Source organism: Otolemur garnettii, unplaced genomic scaffold (genome assembly GCF_000181295.1).
Source record: "Otolemur garnettii isolate 467f Iridium unplaced genomic scaffold, OtoGar3 scaffold00115, whole genome shotgun sequence".
Taxonomy (NCBI): Eukaryota; Metazoa; Chordata; class Mammalia; order Primates; family Galagidae; genus Otolemur; species Otolemur garnettii.
The window spans coordinates 748,271-763,717 of NW_003852510.1; the positions used below are offsets into that span (position 1 = coordinate 748,271).

The 15,447-nt window shown below is 45.1% G+C and overlaps 1 protein-coding gene across 6 annotated transcripts in view; it reads right to left on the minus strand.

Moving 5' to 3' along the window:
* The window catches only part of SUSD6 (sushi domain containing 6), a 104,875-nt gene that overhangs the window by 51,538 nt on the left and 37,890 nt on the right, over positions 1-15,447 (minus strand). For 4 of the 6 annotated variants that reach the window (XM_003797361.3, XM_023517597.1, XM_023517598.1 and 1 more), the window contains exon 2: positions 2,004-2,206. In XM_003797361.3, the coding sequence (XP_003797409.1) occupies positions 2,004-2,124 (121 nt within the window). In that variant the 5' untranslated portion in view covers positions 2,125-2,206. Of the gene's footprint in view, positions 1-2,003; positions 2,207-2,304; positions 2,335-2,461; positions 2,528-15,447 lie in introns of those variants that run through there. The other 2 variants (XM_012809886.2, XM_023517599.1) reach the window with 2 other exon arrangements.

Sequence of the window (15,447 nt, forward strand, 5' to 3'; positions counted from 1 at the left end):
AAAAAAAAAAAAAAAACCAAAAGAAAAATGTAAGATGAGATTGCATTTGTCTATGGTGGGTAAGTGGACAATGGGAGTTGAGAGAAAGGGAATGAAAAAGCACTGAGCTAGGAGCTCTACAGCCACAATATACCACTCCCTTTCTCCCTCCCAAGAAAGTCCCCTTCCAGAATCTAGTTCTGAGATCTCTCCCCAGGAAGCACTGTCACATATGTGTCTCTAAAGAAGTCTGGTAGGGACACCATTACTGGTAAGCTCAGTGATGACACTGGGGGTGAGACACAGAAGAAGGTTCTGGCACACCACCAAGAAGCCTGCCCCCCCCCCGCCACAAACGTGTCCTCGCCAAAGAGGACCTGGAAGGATCTCTGCAGCAATGTTGAAGGCAACAAGGATGGTACAAAGTCAGCACTGCATTTCTAGCCCCTGCTAGAGCTCACCATGTTCAACCAGAAAGCCCTCAGAATCATGAAAGCCTAAACCGAGGAACTAAAAGTGATCTTAAAGGTTATCTAGGTCAACTTCTTCATTTGACGGAGAGAGAAACTGAGCTCAAGAATGGATAAATGGCAAGCACCCCATGTACTCAATACTAATTTGAAACTAGTAGATGAACAGCTACAAGCCCACATGAGAGAAAAACAATTAAATTCAAGTGGGGGGAGGCAGAAGGAGGGGCTCAGTAAGCTCCCACCTAATGGGTACAATGTAGGGGTATATGACACACCTCCTGGGCAAAGGACTCAACTGTAACTCAGATACGTCCTAACAAAAACAAATGCAAACGATGTAACCGAATTGCATATATCCTTGTATTAGTCCAAAATAAAAAAAGAACAAAAGTTCAGGAAACTATCACAGCCAAAGGAACCAAAGAAGATGTGACAGAATGTAATACTGTACCCCCCGTGGGGTCCTGGAAGAGATAAGGCCATTAGGTAAAAACTAAGAAAATACGAATAAAGTATGGAATTATTTAATAACATCAATATTGGTTCATTAATTATGATAAATGTAACACACTAATGTAAGACGTTCATAACAGAAGAAACTGCATATCAAGTATATGGGAACCTTCTGTGGTGTCTTCACAACTTTTCTGTAATCTAAAACTAGTTCAAAATAAAAAATTTGTTCAGGGCCAGGCGTGGTGGCTGACCCCTGTAATCCTAGCACTCTGGGAGGCCAAAGCGGGGGGATTGTCTGAGCCAGAATAAGACCTCATCCCTAAAAAATAGCTGAGCATTGTAGCAGATGCCTGTAGTCCCAGACACTTGGGAGGCTGTGGCAAGAGAATCACTGTGAGAATCACTATTGCTATGAGCTATGATGCCATGGCACTCTACCAAGGGTGACAAAGTGAGACTCTGTCTCAAAAAAAAAGTTTGTTCAAAATTTTTTAAAAAAGAATTAACAGGTAGCTTGTTCAAGGTCACAATGTTTATAGAGTTGGCAACCAGGTCTTCCTTTCCCTAAATTACAATTCTCAACTATGCACTCATTCTGAGAAAAAAGCACAGAAATATAAGAAAAAAAATGAGCCAGCAATCATTAAGGACTTACTATGTTATCTCTGTCAATCTTCACAACTGTCCAATAAGGCAAATACAATCATTACTCTGCTTTACAGCTGAAAAAACTGAGGCTTGCATCAGTAAAGTGACTTGCTTAGGGTCACAGAGCAAGCTAGTAGTAGGCTTGGGCTGTGAACACAGGCAGTCTGATTCCCAAGCTGGCACCCTTACCCATAAATCATTCTCTGAACCCTGCACCTCTGTCCTGCCTAATGATGACTACTGTGGGGGGTTGCTGACGGTTAAGCCGGTTGCCACATAGACCCCTATGGCTGGCTCATTAGGCCCTGGCTCCTTCCCCTAGATACCACTGTACAAAAGCCCTCCACCCTAACCCCAAAAGGCCTGCCAGAGGGATAGACCCTATCCTCACCTTCCAGAGAAATGGTGGTCTTCCCTACCATACTCACAAGGCAGGTCGGAACTTACCAGAGGCGAGTCCGTCTCCAAGCAGGCTGCTAAGGATCACCAGCGGAAGGAACACTCCATGTCTCACAGAGGCCACGGCAAACACTGAGGTGCTCTTTGGTGCTATCCTGCCATGGCACATCTTTTATCCGTCCAAGTTTTTTGTTTAAAGAAAAAATTAAAAAATCCAGAAGAATCCTAAAGTCAGCCAGGGATAGAGTCACCTGTAACAAACAGAAAACCAAGACATAAGTAAAATGAAAACTTTAGCCATAAGTTAGTTAAAAATAGTCACTTTGGTAAGAAAGCCATAATCACACACAAAGTTGAAAGAATTCTAGCAACTGAATTGCTGCTGCCAGGAGAGACAAACACAGAGGTGGCTTTTCAGCTCCTCCCTAGGGAAACGCCAAGGCCCGCTGCCGTCAGCCTCCCCGAGCCAGATCCTTTCAACAGGACCAGGACACAGCCTGTTTCACCTGGATATCCGTCAGGAACGGCAGAGCTTTCAGAAACCATCTGGCAGACTCCAGCACACAGGAGCAGAGGCGGCTGTCAACACAGGGCTGCTACACCAGTCAGCCTTTGCCTTTGCCACTTGGACTTGGAACAAGCTCAAACTAACCAAAAGGAGAAAAAGAGAGAGAGGGAGAACACATGCCTTAAAGGCAGAAACACACTGCCTAGAGAAGGAATGAAGCACTGGGAGCCGCGCACTCAGCCCGAGGATCTGACTCGACAGCCTCGCATCTCAAAAATGGGACTAATTTAATCGACTCACCCAACACACCTGTGACCACATTCTGTTGGCCAATGTTCACAATGATGGGGGGTGGAGGATGGGCTGTAATTGCTCATTAGCCCTACCACCCACTCTAGTTCAGATAGACTTCGGAAGAGTAGGAACCAGAATCTTAAAAAAAGAGAGAGAAAAGAAGGGAGGAGAGGAGAAAGAAGAGAAGGGAGGGGAGGAGGGGAAGGGAGGGGAGGGGGAAAATGACATCTAGAGTCAGGAACTTAAAGATTATTTTCTACATGTCTTTGGGGAGGGTTGATGATACAATATGATGTGGGCTTATTATATTTTAGTTCAATTATTTGATTTCCTTCGCCAGTTACTCATATATTCCCATTTATAATAGGTACTCCAAATACTATTCCACTTCCTTTTTTAATTCCACACACACACCCTTCTCCATTAATAAGGCTTTATGTGCCATAGATCAGGGAGTCTAGTTGTAACCCTGAAGAACAGTGGTAATTCACATACAGATCTGGGAGTAGAACTTGTGACAGTACACGAAACCCTGTCTATGTGTGGAATATGAGCACATTTATGTGACTAACAGCAGCAAAGTCAGAATGTTCAGATTCAATTCTGTTTCTTCTATTATGACCTAATAAAGGATGCCCCTGAGACTCTGCTAGGCAGCTTGAAAGTCTCAAACTGGAGTCTGGGTAAAAGCGGGGAGAAGACTGCTACGTCTCAGCTATTAGAGGAAACAGGATGAGAACAAGTGGCTGGCTGTGTTCACGAACGCCTGGCTAATGCTTACTGAAGACTCTCATACCTGGTCTTTTTTCAGACTGAGACAGTCATATTGCTATTTCGTGGCCAAGTCATAAAAACTCTCAGCCTCAGTTTCCTCACCTGTGCAATGGGGACAGTAAACATATGATCTTTGTAGGATTGATGTAAGGAACAGAATAAACAAAGTGCCTGACACTTTGTAGGTCCTCAGTAAACACTGGCTGCTGTTACTGTCCAATCATTAATAAGACCTGAGCTACAGGGAGTTAGAGTTCATTAAGCTCCACTGCCTCATCTGATAGATGGCAACCCAAGGTCCAAAAAAGTTAAAGGATATGACTAAGGCTCCCAGCTGTTTAGTGACAGGGCTAGCAATGGGCCCTCTGGTGCTGCCATTTTACATGTAGCCACACCAGGTAACCTTACCAGGCAGTCATCATCCCCTCAAGTCAACAACAGTGGATCATCAAGAATGATACCTGTGTGTGCCATATCACAGCACGTGCATAACAAATATTTAAGTAGTGAGTGGGTGAGGCCACATCAGGTAGTTACATGTTCTGAGCATGAGTGGAAGTAGGCAGGAAAGACTACCCATGGGAGGTGATGTTAAGCTGAGTCCTAAAGGATGTGTCTAGTTGGGGGGGGGGGGAAGGAGGTACCAAAAATAGGCGGATCAGAGTACCATGAAGCACAGTACTCCTGGAGGAGGCTGAAATCCAGGTGGTGCATACAAGGGTTCCAAACAGGGACATTACAGAACCAAATTCATTCAGGAAGATCACTCTGGCAGAGATCTTAGAGGCTCAATGGGGGAGCAGGAGAAGTGCTGTGGGCCAAGTGATAAAGTATGGTTAGTATTTTTGTCATCAAAGTAGAGCTCTTTGGAGGTCAACCAGATAATATCTGCCCCCCCCCAAATGCACATATTCTCTGACCTATCAATTCCACTTCTAGAATCTGTCCTCAGAAATCACATCTCCAGCCACACACATGAAGGATATTCACTGCATGGTTTATAATGGCAAAAGATTGGAGCAGCTTAAAAGTTCATCACAGGGGACTAGTTAAGTAACTTATAGTATACCAAATAGAATACCAGTGGTTTAAAATGAACAGGACAGTTCCATCTGTGCTACAATGCAATGACTTCTAAAATTAGCACATAAAGAAAACCATTTGCGGGTGGGGCACCTGTGGCTCAAAGGAGTAAGGTGCCAGCCCCATATACCAGAGGTGATGGATTCAAACCCAGCCCCAGCCAAAAACTGCAAAAAAAAAAAAAAAGAAGAAGAAAATCATTTGCATATATACATGTATTTTAAAAAGATACACACACACACACCCCTGTATGCAGTGAAAACCTCTCTGGCTTCTGATACACAAGAAACTAACAATTATCTTCAGGGAGGGAAATCGAATGGTTAATAGTTGGGGGAGGAGGAAAACATTTTTCTCTCAGTATATTCCCCTTTCATCTCCTTTACCACTCTACTTTGTACACGTATTACTCAGTCAGACAAAGTACAAAGTTAAGGTAGCAAGGCCTTCCTACAGACTACCTTCTTCTCCCTTAACAAACTGACTTACATTCAAAGAAACCTCAAGAACCTCATTGCTCTCACTACCAGGGACAGTCACTTTAAGGGCACAGCACCAGGGTCACTTCCTGGAGGAATTCTTTCCTGACACCACCACACCTACCCTCTGTGAAAATGACCCCTTCTTACCCAGCTAGGTAGGACTTCACCCTTAACAGGTTATTACATCTATTTGTCTATCTGTCACACCTGACAGGCTGAGAGTTCCTTGAAGACAGGAACTATGAATTACTCAACTTGGAATCTTCACTCACCAGCACGGGGGCCTGGCATCTGGCAGGTGGCCAGAAAATGTTTGTCAAGCTTGTGAATACGGTAGGGAGGAGCCAGTGCAGCACTGGGTAGGAGAGGATGTACATGTGTAGGCTCCTGATCTGTTTTTTTTCTTAAGCAGAAACAACTGGCTCCTCCTATATTGCTTAAGCCACTACCAGAGTCAATGTCAAGGGACCAATTACACCATGAAACTTAAGAGTGATCAAGAACAGATGGGGTGATGGAAACAGGGGTTTTGCAAAGAAAAGAGAAATAGTCAGTGGAGTGTTCACATGTAAGGCTAAGTCATGAATTATAAACCCTCAAAACCCCAAAGTAGGAAGGCCAAGGCAGGAGGATCATGTAAGGCCAGGAGTTCAAGACCAGCTTGAGCAAGAAACCCCATCTCTACCAAAAACATAGAATTAGCAGGGTGTGGTGACATGCACCTGCAGTACCAGCCACTTGGGGGCTGAGGCAGGAAGATGCTTGAGTCCAGGAGGTTGAGGCTACTGTGAGCTACACCACAGCACTTCAGTCAGGGTGACAGAACAGGCTGTCTTGAAGGAGTTCCTTGGTATAAAGAATATTTTGAATTAAAGGCCCTTCCAGATAAAAGGACATTGGAAAAAGCTTTCTCTCTTTTGGATAAAAATGAGCAAGGGACTCCCCTTCCTCTCCCTGTTATCTCCACAGATTGCAAAAGGCAATCATACTTGGCCCAAATCATTTAAAACATAATATGCACCTATCAGGTAATTTACAAATCAATCTGATCTGCTGTTCCCATCCATACTCCTCAGTCCCCCTCCCTTCTAAAAAACATGAAGGTGAAGGGTGGGGGAGGAGGTGGGGGAGTGAAGGTAGAGGAGTGGGGGAGTGAAGATCCAGGCGTGGGAGTGGGGAGATGGAGGTGGGGGAGAGGATGGCTCACACCTATAATCCTAGAACTCTGGGAGGCCAGGGCCAGTGGACTGACTGAGCTCAGGAGTTGAAGCAATGAGCAAGGAGGAAGATCCCATCTCTAAAAAATAGCCTGGCGTTGTGGTGGCGCCTGTAGTCCCAACTACTCTGGAGTCTGAGGCAGGAGGATCACTTGAGCCCAGGAATTTGATGTTGCAGTGAGCTATGATGATATAGTTGTACTCTAGCCAGGATGACAGAGTATTGAAAAAACCCTCTCCCCCAGAGTATTACCCAGAACAAGAAAGCCCAGCTACTGTGTATAAACAGGGTCACACAATAAATCTAGTAATGTTAAAAAATAAAGTGCTTTGAACACAAAATTAAAAAAAAAAATCTGTCCCTGGATTGTGGCTTTAGCATACAAGGTGAAAAGAAAAATGTTTCAGGGCAAATTAGGACTAGGTTATTCATTATCCTTACAAGAAATTCTCAGGCAAATACTTTGAACAAAAAGAATCCATCAGTATTCCCTCAACACGTTAGTGACCACTTCCCCAAATTTAAAAAAATCATCACAGGAGAGGAACATGGAACTAAGCCTTAGGTTCAAAGCTAGCACTCAACCCATCCTCAGAGGAATACTGCATCTAAACTTAGAGGTGAGACAGAGGAGAGGCCTGCAGCCCACCCAGCCCCGCCTCTGCTGCCAGCCAGCTGGCTGGTCATGAAGGCTCTCCGGCTTCCGTTTCCACATCCAAAAAAGGCTTAAGGTTCTAAAGTTTCTCCCCACTTCCACTCTTCTCTTTTTGTAACCCATCTCTTCCTCCAGTGGCTAGCTTTCCACTCCAAAACACAGGGTGAGGAGGAGTCTCGAGAAACTTAGATGCCCGCTTCTAATTTTCTTTCTTGGGAACTAGCACTGTTGTCCTAACCGCCTGTGGTAGCAGGAGGCCCCATGAGCTAGACTTCCAGCCTCACAGGGCAGGGGCTAGCCTCTCCCACTGCTGTGAACCTAGAACATCAAACACTGGGTGACTGAATGGGGTGCCACAAACACTTACTTCCTGTCCAGAAGATCCTCCAACGAGAAGAATGGCCCTCAAGCCACAGCTCTGGCCTGAGGGACCCCACTTGCCTCATCTCTGACTCTCCTCATTTGAAAAACAGGGCTATGACTTGCTTTGACTATCTCACTATATTGTGATAAGGCTCAAAAGGGACAAAATACTAGAAAATGCTCAGTAAACTAGAAAGGCCCAGGATTTCTATTTACAGTCTTAGCTGGAAGCCACGACAGCAGAGGGCTCTCTGTGGAAAGATAACAAGCACGGCAGGCTTCTAGTATTAAGAACCTGCAACCCGAGCCCAGGAGTTCACACGGTTTACTCACTTGTCACCACAGAGGTGTCCACGTTAACCCAAGAAAGAACCTGCTAAGATTAGAGGTGCTCTGGAGTCACCTTCAAAAATGGCTCCTGACAATGTACACAGTTACCATTCAATAAAAAAAAAAAAAAAAAAAAAATGGCTCCTGAGATTGGCGCCCAGAGCTCAGCAGTTAGGGCACTGGTCACATACACTGAGGCTGGCAGGTTCAAGCCTGGCCCAGGCCTGCTAAACAACAATGACAACTGCAAACAAGAATAGCCAGGCGCCTATAGTCCCAACTACTTTGGAGGCTGAGGCAAGAGAATCACTTAAGCCCAAGAGTTTGAGGTTGCTATGAGCTGGGACACCACAGCACTCTACTGAGGGCAACATAGTAAGACTCTGTCTCAACAACAACAACAAAAAATGGTTCCTGGCTTGGGGCAGCAGCAATAAGTGGGGCTAGACATAAAGCATCCCAGGGGACACCCTGTTCCCTAGTCAGTCTCTAGGTCTGGGCCCTACCAAGCCCGTGTGCTGGGATGCCTTGGGGCCGACCCCTACTGCGAATGCCTCAGTCCCGCTGGAGATGCAAAGTTGTGCCGCACTCTCCTGAGGAAGAGGGGCCTGAGCTCAGTAAGACCTGGCTACCAAGTGCTGGGTAGGCAAAGACAGATTCAGTCTACATGTAATCTTTAGAACAAACTATTTCCTAAACCATGGCGCCTCTGTCCATTAGTTAAGAGAGGGGACTGAGACAATAAAACCAATAGAAATCATGTTCTTGCCTAGGACTAATCGAGAAAGGAGGACGTGGCAGTAGTGATGAAACTCCAGAACAAGAGAATTCATATTCCTTTGACTAACCATCTTCACCAACCTCATGCTGCCACGTAAGGGGTGAAGACAAAGAACAGTTCCACAAGTGTGAACAGAATTTACCCAGCAAATTACATTTCCTGATATAATAAGTTCTAACCTTTGAAGTCCAAAGATCCCCAGGAGTGTGGGACTCTCCCCTATCCAGACCCTCCCTTATCTCTCACTCTTCCCTTCAATGCCTCCCCTCTGGACTCCACTCAAACGGAAATGAGCAGGCTATAGCATCAAAAGATATCTAAACATGTATCATTTCTAACGCCTCCTACCCTCCCTACCCCCCAAAAGATAGTGTAGTTACTTAGAGACACCACCTTTCTCTCCTTGTGACCCTATGGATCCTTTTGGTCCTAAGCATTCATCTCTCTATCTTCCCCTTTCCTCTAAGATACACAGGTGCTTCAGTAGCCAGAAATTCTTCTATTGGGCTTAGAGATCCTTGCCAGCCAGAATGTTACCAAATTCATTTGCTTTTAACCAAAAGCACAAACATCAAATTCTCATTAAAATTTCACCCCCCTCCAAAGCACAAAAATTTCCCTCAACTTTCCTCTTAAGCCAGCTAAGCCGCTGACAAGTGTCAGAGGTCCCTTCTGAATTGCTTTGATATGCTTTATGCCCTTGTCTTGCTAGCCCAGAACTGTTGGCCACACCCTGGGAGTATCACACTTCCTGTACACCAGCATATACAGTCTCCTATCATGAAGCCTTCTCCTTAACAGTCCCTAACACTTCTCTTCTAGAACCTGACAGTAGGAAGGCTACAGCAGGGGCCTGTCCTATGCAGGTCCCAGCTCCACCACTGAAGGGTGGATTGGCCTCAGCCAAGTCAGTTGGTGCTCTGGAGTGAACCTGCATGGTCCCCAAGGCTCTTTCAGTTCTGAGAAATCTGGAATGTCTTCTAAGGAATATGAGGATCCAAAAGTATTTCCTCTAAAAAATGTAAGTCAACAAAAGTTCTGACTGGAAGGAAGACGCAGTATCTATCCTCATTGTTCTGCCTGAGCAGCCCTTTCCCCTGCACCTTCCGAGACCCATGCCCAGCATCCACCTCCCCCTGCACTGCAGCGAGCCCGGGAGAGTCCACTTCCCCACGCCAACCTTTATCAATCCATCGGTGCACTCGTAGGGGCCATCCGTCGTACACAGCGTTCCACAAGTGCTTTCCAAAAACAACAAACATCTAACAAAAAAAGACCCAGCCTCCACAGAGGATCACTGCAGAGCTACAGAGGCCCAGGGAGAAAGAGAGAAAAGATGCAGAGAAGGGCAGAGGAAACAAGAGATAGGACAGAAAAGGAGGAGAAGAGGTAGTGGTTCATAAATTCCTGACCTAACGGCGGGAGACCACTTCTCTAGTCCCAGCTTCACCAAAGATGGATGGACTAAGCTCGAGTGAACATGCACTTCCACGCCTCTGCTTCCTCATCAGTTAAATGAAGGAAACACTTCAACTCAATCTCTCTCAGGGAGGCTGGGATTGTGAAATGACTCTGGCAGATAGCATTAACTGGTGGTCTATGGCAAGTAATTTTCACTTTCTGTCTATAAGCTGGATGGACCCCATTGGGTTCCTGTGATGTGGAAACGAGACAAACCTGAGAGACTAGGATGGTGTCTAAATAGTGGGCACTCAAGTTCATTCTGGCTAAGGCCCCTTCCTGTGATGACAAGCTGTGACTGACCCCCACCAGGCCCCCACTAGCTGGTTTGGAAACATATCCTGAAACTGGGTGCAAAACACAGCATTAGTCTAAACAAAAGAACAGCCAACAGGTTAAACAAGTGAACCTCCCAGGAGCTTTCCCATCAAACTCTAAAAGTACATTTTAAGGTACCTAGTAAGTACTACTTCCCCTCCCCAAGTTAAATAACTATGTTTGTGACTATACTGAAATAGCCTCAGTGTCTGGGGGACATAGGGAACACACACATACATACTTATTACTTCATTAAATACATGATATTAGCTGCATTTTACAGATAAATGGAATCCAAGGGGCCTAGAAGCTTTTCTTCCCCTACTGAAAAGGGCTCTCTATCCAAATTAAAGGTCAGGCTTAGTTCCCACCTTAGTTCTTGGAAAACTTCTCCTGACTTCAGCCCACAGGCACAGACACTCTGAACCTCCAACATCACTGAAGGGATCATCAAAGGGACAGCCAATCATACCCCTCTCTGAAGCCCAGGAATGGTTACCTAACTTCTGTCACAAATTCCTGCATAGACCATCAATTCTCTGCTTCTCTCTGTGCCCCCAAAATGCTGAACAAATACTGCAGAATGAAGGGGGAAAAGGATAAACCCAGAAGACATAATTTTATAGAAAATACAAGATGGCAAGGTAGCAGCAGATAGAAAACAGGAGCAAAAGGGGGCTATAATCCTGAAGTTCTGGCCAGTTAGCAAAGCAGATGCTTGGCAGAAATGGCTGTAATTGGTTCCTAGACCTCAAAGAGCATCTCATGTGTCATCACCTCCCTCCGCTTGGTTCCCATCAAAGCTCAGTGGAACAGGCTTCAATACCCACTTGGCAAATATCGTCCAGGAAACCAATGTGCTAAATCTGACTTCTCAGGGTTCTGTGTTTCCAGTGACTATACTGCAGTTCAGCAAATATTGACTGGCTGTCTTCTGCACAAGGCCTGGGTGATTACAGAGATGAAATGGGGCACAGTTCTTACTCTCAAGGAAGTCACAATCTACATGAGAGGAATTATACATTTATCCACATAAGACTGTCAAATTGTTAGTAGGGCTTAAAAGAAGGTTTTTTGGTTTTTGTTTTTTAAAGTATTATGAGAATACAGAGGAGACAGGAACAAAGACTTTGGATAGGAGTAGGGGAGAAATAAGTGACGGAGAAAGCTTTGAACCGGACCTTGAACTCATGCGCCTATTTGCTGAGCTACCAGGACAGTGTTTTGCACGCACAGTGCTACTTACAAAGAAAGACAAAGGAATGGAAGAACTCACTAAAAGGACAATGGAGAGGTGGTGGGGAGAGGATGGATAATCTGATGATTCTGTCTGGTAACAGGAAATAAATATCTGTCTACATACCTTCATTTGAGGGGATGTTTGGAGCTAAATTTTGGTATTCAAAGTACTTACAGTTGTGCAAGAAATATCTCCTACATGTCAAAAATAGCAAGCCCAAGAGAACTGGCCGATGAAGTTATGTTTGCTTTTTACCATCTCTGTGGATCGCTTTCCACAGGCTCCTGAGTGGGATGGTATAAACAGGTCTGTGTCACTTCCTGATTCTCAGGTCTTCTGCTACATTCCCAGTCTGGGAAGGCTGCCTGTTTAAAAATAAACTTTAAAAACTCACCCAAAACCCCAACCCTAAACCACCCTTCCCTCTATTTCATTCAATTTCACTGAAATTAAAAGGAGAGAGCAAGAAATGAGACAAAAATGACCACAGAGAAATGAGTCCTCAAGTCAAAACCAAAAATATGTGCTCAACTGAGCTCAAGGTCAAGAGACTTTAAGTCTACTTGTGTTTCATCTTTAACTGGAAAACGTGACCTTGAGCGAGCAAGCTGCTTCATCTCTCCACACAATAGCTACTTCAACATACTCTTATCCCCAACGCAGAACCTTCCCGGGCCTCGGTTCCCTTATCTATAAAATGGCACTAATAATACCTATCTCACAGGAATATATACAGATTATATACATAGGGAAATGTGTATAGAGCACTTAGCATAGTGTCTGACACTCAGTAAGTCATTAAAAATAGTAGTTAGGGGGTGAGGTGGCTCACGCCTATAATTCTAGCGTTCTGGGAGGCCAAGGTGGGTGGACTACTGGAGCTCAGGAGTTTGACAACAGGCTGAGCTAGAGTGAGACCCCATCTCTAAAAATAGCCAGACATTGTGGTGGTACCTATAGTCCCAGCTACTTGGGAGGCTGAGGCAAGAGAATAACTTGTGCGATTTGAGGTTGAGGTGAGCTATGATGCCACAGCACTCTACCAAGGATGACAAAATGAGATTCTGTCTCAAAAAAAAAAAAAAAGAAAGAAAGAAAGGCAGTTACTATTTTATTTATTTATTGGAGACAAGAGTCTTATTTTGTTGCCCTGGGTAGAGTGCTATGGCATCATCCTAGCTTACAGCAACTTCAAACTCTTGGGCCTGAGCAATCCCTTTGCCTCAGCCTCCCAAGTGGCTGGGACTATAGGCACCCACCACAATGCCCAGCTAGTTTTGCACTTTTTTTGAGACAGAGTTTTACTTTGTCACCCTCGGTAGAGTGGCATCATAGCTCATATCAACCTCCAGCTCTTGGGCTTAGGTGATTCTCTTGCCTCATTCTCTCGAGTAGCTGGGACTACAGGCGCCCACCACAATGCCTTTTTTGTTGCAGTTTGTTTTGGCTGGGGCCAGGTTTGAACCCACCACGCTCGGCATATGGGGCCAACGCCCTACTCACTGAGCCATAGGCACCGCCCAGGTTTGCAATTTTTTATAGAGATGGGGCCTCTTGCTCAGGCTGATCTCAAACTCCTGAGCCCAAGCTATCCACCTATCTCGGCCTCCCAGAGGGCCAGGATTACAGGTGTGAGCCACTGTGCCCAGCCTCTTTCAGATCATTCTTGGATATGTTGAGCTGGGGGTACCTGACGGATATCCAATAGAAGGGTCTAGCAGGCAAATCAGAAATAACTATGAAACGCTGCAACATACTCTGAGCTCTGAGAGACACAACCCCGGAGGGATCAAAAGGACTGGCTGGGAAGAGACTCACGACAGAATGCCGGAAAACACCAACTTCCAGGGGCATACCGAAGGATAGCCTATGAAAGACAACTCCACCAAGTATAGGGAAACTAGGAGCCTGTGCACCAGATGACAAGGGAGGGGCAGAGACTCCAGTATAACATGAGAAGGAATGGTGAATGCAGCAGAGGTCCAGGAACCAAGCACTAAAATCTGCCCATTGGATCTGGCCACTAGGAGATCAGTGATAACTGCATCCAGAGCTGTTTCCTTAGAACAGTGAGGGCAGATTTTATCAACTTTAACATGAATTCAAAGTGAGAAAGTGAGCACAATAAGGACAGAACTATTGGGAAGAGGGGTTGGGAAAAGAGAGTGGAGGACAGTAGAGGGGGTTTGTATGTTACAAGCTATACGTTTTCAGTCAACAAAATGATTTTAGGTAAAGTCTTCTGAACTATCCAGGTAGCACAGAGACATACCCAACACCCACAAAGAATCTCTCTGAACTAACACTTCACACACAAGGGCTGGCAAAAGCTAAGGAGAAGCTGGGGATATTTTCTTACTGTTTAACAATAAAAAAGCCTCTGTACCCCATCATCCTGAAATAGCTACCTTTTGTATAGTATTCATGAATTGGAAACAACAGTCAACCTACAGGCAGGGCCAAAGATAGGGCCTCCCCTCAGGCCTCAGTCTGTAAGGTTGTCTACACGCATGGTCACGGTTTCTGCCATTACTTCCTTCCTAATCAAATGTCATCTGAGTGTTTCCCTGAAGTTCTGCTTTACGATTCTAGATGCATGTTCTTCACCTCCATCTACTGAAGTTTAACAGCCCAAATAGAGGAACACTCAAGCCAAACAAGATAGGTATTATTAGTACCATCTGACAGATAAGCAAACTGAGGTCCAGGAAGGTTGGATACTGCACTGGGGTTAAGAGTATGCTGAAGTAGCTGTTGTACAGAGAGATGAAACAGCTTGCTCGCTCAAGGTCAGGATTTCCAGTTAAAGATGAAACACGAGTAGAATTTGGGCCTGGGCCCAAATGTTCTCCATCTTGTCTAAGTTGCAGGAAACCCCCTAATTTATAACCAAACCATGATTCTTTCTGTCTTCTTCCTCACAAATTACCCAAACTTCCTGTAAGCTTGTCATGGTTGGACTGTGAGATGCAAGCAAAAATGAGAAACAGGAACTTGCCTAATGTTCCTTCTCTGTCAACAGTCCCAGGCCCCTGCCCCCACCTAGGCCCTAACATGACCCTCTCATGGGACAAAGTCCCTCTACCAAGCCCTGAACATCCTCATTCTAGTCCTAACCATACTTTCTGTTCTCTCTACATGGGACCCTGAGTCAGGAATTGAGGAGGAATCTAATTAAACTAATTTGCATTAAGGGATATTCCCTTCAATCTCCAAAGACAGACTCAAAATTAATCTCAAATTAGTCAAAGTACAGGCAGGGGTACCAACTGAAGAACTTCATGAATTCCAGGTAACATCCTGGGAGATGTTAAGAGGGATTATGATAAACAGATAAGGAAGAAACAATAAATTAATAAAGGCATTTGGTATTTCCATCCAGACAGGGCTTCTGAACTCATTCCTAACACAGTTTTTTCTTAAGGAACTCACTGACTTTACTCAACACGTGTACTGGGCACCTACATGTACTAGATTGATTCCATGAGAAGTACAAAGAGGAAGAGGAACCACAAGACCTTAAAGCACATGCTTTACTGTACACTATGGGTATATATACATGACACATGCACAAATAACTACAGTAAGAGGCAGAAAGTGAAAAGACATGGGTGATACCTAGCCAAAGTGTCAAAGACAAGAGAGGAAGGTAAGCTGGAGCCCTGGAGAGGGAAGTGAAAGAGATAATAATAAGGGCAATGAATGTGGTCTAGTAATGCACACTAGAGTCACACAAAGACTGCAAGGCCTGCCCCTGCCCCTAGCTTCTCACAGGGCCTAAGTAAGTTGCTTTACTGTTGTGAGCCTGGTTGTCATGTGTAAAACTGGGAGAACAGTATCTACTTCATAGAATTGCAGAGTCAATGATTCACACACATGGTTAGAAAGTTTAATATAGGGCAGCGCCTGTGGCTCAAAGGAGTAGGGCACCAGCCCCATATGCCAGAGGTGGCGGGTTCAAACCCAGCCCCGGCCAAAAACTGCA